General features: G+C 37.3%; 1 protein-coding gene across 6 annotated transcripts in view; it reads left to right on the top strand.

Annotated features, from left to right (window-relative positions):
* The first annotated feature begins 2147 nt into the window (after positions 1 to 2147).
* Positions 2148 to 6335, top strand: part of LOC106534901 (cytoplasmic dynein 1 intermediate chain 2) — a 10801-nt gene continuing 6613 nt past the window's right edge. The window contains exons 1-7 of one of the 6 annotated variants that reach the window (XM_014031688.1): positions 2148 to 2249; positions 3464 to 3572; positions 3655 to 3781; positions 4251 to 4335; positions 4716 to 4778; positions 4971 to 5098; positions 5188 to 5277. In XM_014031688.1, the coding sequence (XP_013887142.1) occupies positions 3465 to 3572; positions 3655 to 3781; positions 4251 to 4335; positions 4716 to 4778; positions 4971 to 5098; positions 5188 to 5277 (601 nt within the window). In that variant the 5' untranslated portion in view covers positions 2148 to 2249; position 3464. Of the gene's footprint in view, positions 2250 to 2394; positions 2479 to 3463; positions 3573 to 3654; positions 3782 to 4199; positions 4336 to 4715; positions 4779 to 4970; positions 5099 to 5187; positions 5278 to 6335 lie in introns of those variants that run through there. The other 5 variants (XM_014031686.1, XM_014031687.1, XM_014031690.1 and 2 more) reach the window with 5 other exon arrangements.

The raw sequence follows: 6335 nt of genomic DNA, 5'->3' as shown, positions 1-6335 counted from the left end.
TATATATATATATATATATATATGGATTTTTTTGAGGAAGCAGAGCTCATCTTAGACAAGTCTTGATGCTAAACTAAGCTACGCTAACTGTGCAGCTGGGATTTCCCCATTTACCTCTGCCTTATCTTATATTAGCAGTCAGTCATTTGTCATTACCTTTTATGTTTGAGGCAACTGAAAGTGAGATATAATGCATTTTATAGGCATGTGGTGAATAACTGCAATTAACAAAACATAAAATGTTTTTCCCGTCTAAAATTCTACGTTTTTGGTGAGTGATCTGGGTTTTTTTTTCTTCTTCATGGTTTAATGCAGATATGGAGACTAGTTTCCAGCTCCCAGTGATCCCCTTCATCCTCATGTCCTGACATTGTGTACTCCACTTCCTCCTCATCTCTTTTATATTATATAAATGATTGCTGATGATTAGACAGCCAAGATATCAATTCTCTATACTTACTTTCTGTTTAGTTTTTTTATTCTGATAAATAAAATATTTACTAAACAATTTTTTTATTTTTGTGCTATAGATATCTGAAATGATCATTGATGTAAAAAATCTGAATTTATTCTCTTAGAAATACTGTATCACATTACATACACATAAAGTGTCTCCTTCCCCAAAAATCTGGTGCTGTAGCATTTGAAATACATAAAAATGTCCTAAACAAAGCAGGTAGAAAAAAAACATTTTATTTATTTTTGGTTACTACTTTCAGTCAGAAAATGCACATTCCCTGTATTTTGTTCCACTCATGGGAAATAAAGTTCACAGAGTGAGTCTGCTATATTTTCAATTCATCAGTTAGACTAATGTTTTGATCATTTTGTTAAGAGACAAACCTTTTTGCAAATATGTTGTATGATGGAATGGATATTTTAGGCCTTTAAGAAAGAAATGATTACATATCATATAAACTGTAACAGTGTTTATTCCTGTGAATTGTTTGGTTATTTTCACAAGAATGAGGGATAACCATAACCATGAAAATTGTTTTTGTTGCTGGCTGCATGATTGTGTTGGGTTAGGGCTGTTCCATTGTTTGGGTGATTTGGCTATTGTAAAATGTTGAAAAATGCCAGAAAAAAAACTGCTATGTCATCATGGAGTGTTAAAAAGGCCCATATTAAAGGACAAGATAGGTGCACACAGCATACAAGAATAAATATCATGTGGTTAATCTAAATGGCTGAAAAAGAAAAACACATCTACATGCTAAATAGATGTAGTAAAAGGTATTTAAATGTTTGAAACTGTTGACAACATTGCTTCAGAAAGTGCCCGTAGTGGATTGTAAATTCATACTCTGTGTTTGCTGTTCTGTTTCGCTCGTGAGCGTAATAAACATTTTTCTTCACTGCAGTTCTTCAGTGTCGTTAAAAGATTTTTCAGCAGATTCACTGTTTTTTTTGGAATACAATATTCCACTATAAATACGACTCTGTTCTAGTCTAATCATCAGAACATACAAAATGTTTGTATTTACATTGATTAATGGTTGCACTCTTTTTTTTTTGTTGTTTTAAGACTGGAAAGAAAAAGATATAATGAAAAGTGGAAAAGATATTGGTTTGTCACAATTCAAAAGCAATGCACACACACACATACAAAAAAACAAGCCTTTGTAAATTGAGATCAAAAGCAAAATTTGTTATAAACTGACACAAATCTAAGGTTGTGATTTATTCTTAGGTGAATATTTCAGTGGCTAACAATAGAAAAATATTAATTTAAATAAGAAATAGTGGTTTCATTACTTATTTAAATAACTTCACAATGTCTCTATCTTTACCAGTTCTGCCACTTAAAAAAAAAAAAAAAAACAACGAAATTTGTCCGGATTGAGAAGCTTTTACTTTGAAGGGCAATCGGAAGTATTGACATATCAACATCAGCGCTTTAGTTTTAGCAGCTTCTGCTCAACAAACTTCATCGGTAGTTTTAACCTTCGTGTTTACTCTGAATAAATGTTCAATTAAAAAGCAAAAAACCTTTATTGAAAATAAAATAAAATAAAATGACATCCACCCCAGAGGAGCCCGCCTTACTGTTAGAGACTAGAACTACAGTTGATTAGCTGCAGGCTCAGATATTTTCCCACTTCTACCAGCAGGGGGCGGTAGTCAAACTGCTGTCTCTTCCAGCATCATCAGTCTGCTTCTCCTCCATCATCTTGTGCTGGGAGTCAACGTCCTCAAAACTGGGTTCTTTTGTCTCGTTTGTCCCTAAACCTTACTGCTGACGTCAGGTATTATTATTGTTAACTTCCTTATAATTGTGTTTATTTTGATATGAGCTACAAAAACAGTAAACTTTGACCATCGGTATATTCTGTTTTCCCGTCAGTCTCCGGCTTTAGGCCCGCTGGCTGGCTGCCATGGAGATTAGCATGCTAACACGGCTAGCTAACAGTTCGAGATGCTAAGGTGTAGCCGAAAGATAGGATAAATATGTCCAACCTCGCAAAGACAACATTGGTAAGCTGAAATATTAGACAAAAGTAACAAATATTAGTAAAAGACGAGGCGGCCTCGCAGTTAGTTCTGGGGTTATCAGGGTTTACAGCCCTGAGCATCTCAACATCAGCAGCATTTGAAATGTAAAAAACTAGTAGTTGTTGAATTATTTATTTTTACGTGACACTGTTAAGTCCCGTCACCTCTTTAAATAACAAATAATACAAATACTGAGGATAATCTAACAGTTAGGAGGGTTTGTGTGGTTGACTTACATTTTGTTAGTACATTATACACCTCTCCGTTATTCTGGGCCTGATGAAGACTAAGACATTATTGTTGTGACTTTCTGGTTGCTGTTCACATGTTATCAGTGTGACAAGCTCAGGGCTACAGGGTGAAGTTTGTTTACTGTAGAAAGCTATTTTTAAGTCTCAATTAAATAATAAATAAGGATGAAAGAACAACTAATGCCCAGTGATTTAATACAATTTTTGGAAAACTGATTTAAGTAAATATCTGAAATTTTGACATGTTTGAAATGTCTGATCAAAAAAAAATTGCATTTAAATTGTAATACTTTGATTGAAACTGTCTCACTCTCCCTTCAATAAACTTTTACATTGTACTGCCGACAAAACCATTAAGAAGCCCCCCCTCCCCCCTTTCTTTATATTGAAGCAGAACAAATTATATTTTGTTAGCTTATTCAAATGATTGCAAAAATCAAAACTGCAACTATGAAGGCAGTGAAAACCTTTGGCAAATGTGTGTATTTGCTATCACAATCCTTTTATTCTCCCTCACATTGTTAGAAAACCTTAGAAAATTTTCACTTCCAACTTAGGTTTATTTATTTATTTATTTATTTATTTATTTATTTATTTATTTATTTATTTATTTATATTTACAAAATGCACACACTGATTTAAAACCAATGGCTTAAAGTCAAAACAAAGAATTGTATTAGTGTTTGTTGAGGCTTGTTTGTGGCTTGCCCCGGCAGCATGTCTGATAAAAGTGAACTGAAGGCTGAGCTGGAGCGAAAGAAACAACGCATTGCTCAGATTCGAGAGGAGAAGAAGAGAAAAGAAGAAGAGAAAAAAAAGAAGGATGTGAGTGATTCCGGACCGTTTCCTGAACTGGTGTGTGTGTTTTTTGAGGCGTGGTGATGCTGACCGTGAACGTGCTCTGTAGGGGGACTCGAAGCGTGGGGTTGAGGGAGGCTCCTCCGTGGGTAGCGAAGACTCGGATTTGGAGAGGAAGAGGAGGGAAGCAGAGGCTTTGCTGCAGAGTGTTGGCATCACCCCAGATATGCCTCATGGTAAATGTGTAGTTTTTTTGACGCTCTTACCTCTGCCTAATATCCCATCTCTCTCTGCTCATTTGCTTAATGTATTTTCAAAGGTCTTTCTAACTCTTTTAGACCTAGTTTGTTGTCACTCTCATCGTTCCTCACACTATAAATTATCTACGTATATTACATGTTTTGTGCATGACACCTAAAACCTGCCTGCCATTTATGTTCATTCTCTTTTCTCTCCCCTCCCCTCTCTGTCCTCGTGTGTCCTTACTGCATGAAAACTCATCCACTCACTCACTCACTCACTCATTCACACACCTGTTGCGTACCTCCCTCCCTCCCCTCCAAACAATCACTGTCTCACTCCCCGTGCTCCCTCACTCACTGACCATGGCTCACGCACTGCCAAACACACACAAACACACATACGTGTTCACAGCACAGCCCCTGAGGGTAGTAACAGAGGATACATGTCTGTTTCACTACCTAGTCCCTGCCCCCATGTCTCCCTCCAACAAATCAGTGGGCAGCGATGCAGGAAGCCAGGATTCTGGGGATGGCAACGCCGGACCGAGGTCTGTGTGTGAATGTGTGTGTGTGAAACCAAAAAAACAAGGGGGGTGATGGTTGTTTTAAGTCTATTTTTAATGTTTAGTCAAGTACCTGCATGTAGACTGTGTGTTTTAACTTGGTAATTGTACTTTATTAAATTCTGACCTGTCTCTTTGCCTTTTCACCGCCACGCTGATGTTTATTTTTTTTCAACTAACACGTCGTTCTTGTTCCTGTCTTTTTACTCTCTTTTTTACCTTAACATCTTCTGTGTGCTTCATCTTTTGCCGTTTTTCTTGTTTTCTTTTCCTCTTTCTTTTTGTGTCTCTTGTTTTTTTTTCTTCTGTCCTGTTTCTTTTTTGTTTTGTCGTACTAACACCATCTGATGGTTTGGCTGTATAAGGACTTTGCATTGGGATCCCGACCCCTCTACTCTGCAACTCCACTCCGACTCTGAGCTGATGGGGTACTGCTCCTCCTCTTTCCTTTAGCTTGTCTTCCAACTTTTTGTGGTTTCATCTTAGATGTGTCTAAACGTGTTAGCGCTGTGCCTCCAGTATGTTTGCGCACCATTATATTTATGTCCATACGTGGAGGATTTGAGCAAAAGGTTCAGTTCATTACCCCAAATCTGCCGTCTTATTTCAAATCTGTTTAGACGTGGAGCGGTGAGACTGGGCATGTCCAAACTGACCCAGGTGGATTTCGTCCCGAGGGAAACTGTGTCCTACTCCAAAGAGACACAGACCCCTACAGAGGCATTGTCACACACTGATCAAAAAGCAGGTAAATAAAGATGTATAAATTTTTACAGATTTATTTTCCTTTTGCTGTAACAAAGTTTATATCAAGTAATTTGCCTTTGCGTGTTTCAGATGAAGAAGAGGATGAAGAGATCAGCATTCCTCCACCGACAGAGGACACGCAGGAGGACAAAGATGAACATGGTGAAAAGCAGGAAGATGGTAAGGACTACACACCAGAGATTGGGACTCGAACTTGGACTTGAGTCGCACTTAAGTCTCTACTGTTAGAGACTTGAGACTTGACTTGGACTTGTGGTTTGAGACTTGTGAACAATGCAAGTCTTTTCACTGCCCGGCTCACGATTCTCACTCCCTCAATACACATCCATGCACCGCTCCTTTGAGAACAAATACATAAAGTTTTAAGAGCAAAGACATTTGCTCCTGCTCTCAAATTGAAAATATACGCTCTTGATTAAAGTCAGAAAAATTCTTCCATACACTCCGCTCCCCCTCACCTGAGAATGGGAGGGGTCAGCTCTGTCCAGTGTTAATGAGGCGTACCCTACGTGACAAAGAGAGCTTCAGCATGGCAGGTGTGTTGCAGTAGGCAGCTTCTCTGCCATTCATTATAAGCTTTGCTTACAGAGACTCTTCAACACCATGACAAGAGACTGGCAAAATACAACGTATGTGGAGTCCAAATCCAAAATTTGTTTTTATGATGACTTGTGCAGCACTTTTACTTTAAGGATTTTGGTTCTTCATCTTCACTGACATGCTTTTATGCATTTATAATATTTTTTTCAGGTATTTTATTGTAAAATTAGCAGCAGACTTATTGGATTTGTTCTTTTTCAATGACAAGATATAATTACAGTAAGACTACAAGTGCAAAATACAGTTAGCAATACTCTGATAGATTATTTCAACTTTAAAGGGATCCCCGATTAGTTTGTAACAATAGACTTTATTTGATAAACATGTTTTAACTGTAAAATAAAGATTGTAAAAATACTTTAGGATATTTAGTTTTGTAATTTTTTAAAAATATATTTTAACATGGACGGGGCCATTTTATTTACACACAAAGCATTCTGTGTAAATGATGATGTGGATAGGTCCTCGGTGTGAGCGATGCTAGTGAGCTATATCCAACCTGAAGGTTAATCTTGGATAATATCTGACAATTGGCTCTTTTTAATTAAACCAGACAGCATTGACAGAGAGGAGAAGGTAGAAATGACTCAGCCTGTAACTGAAAATATGGATGGAGG

The sequence above is a fragment of the Austrofundulus limnaeus genome, unplaced genomic scaffold (assembly GCF_001266775.1).
Source record: "Austrofundulus limnaeus strain Quisiro unplaced genomic scaffold, Austrofundulus_limnaeus-1.0 Scaffold1301, whole genome shotgun sequence".
In the NCBI taxonomy this organism is placed as follows: Eukaryota; Metazoa; Chordata; class Actinopteri; order Cyprinodontiformes; family Rivulidae; genus Austrofundulus; species Austrofundulus limnaeus.
This window is presented reverse-complemented; position numbering and strand designations above follow the sequence as displayed.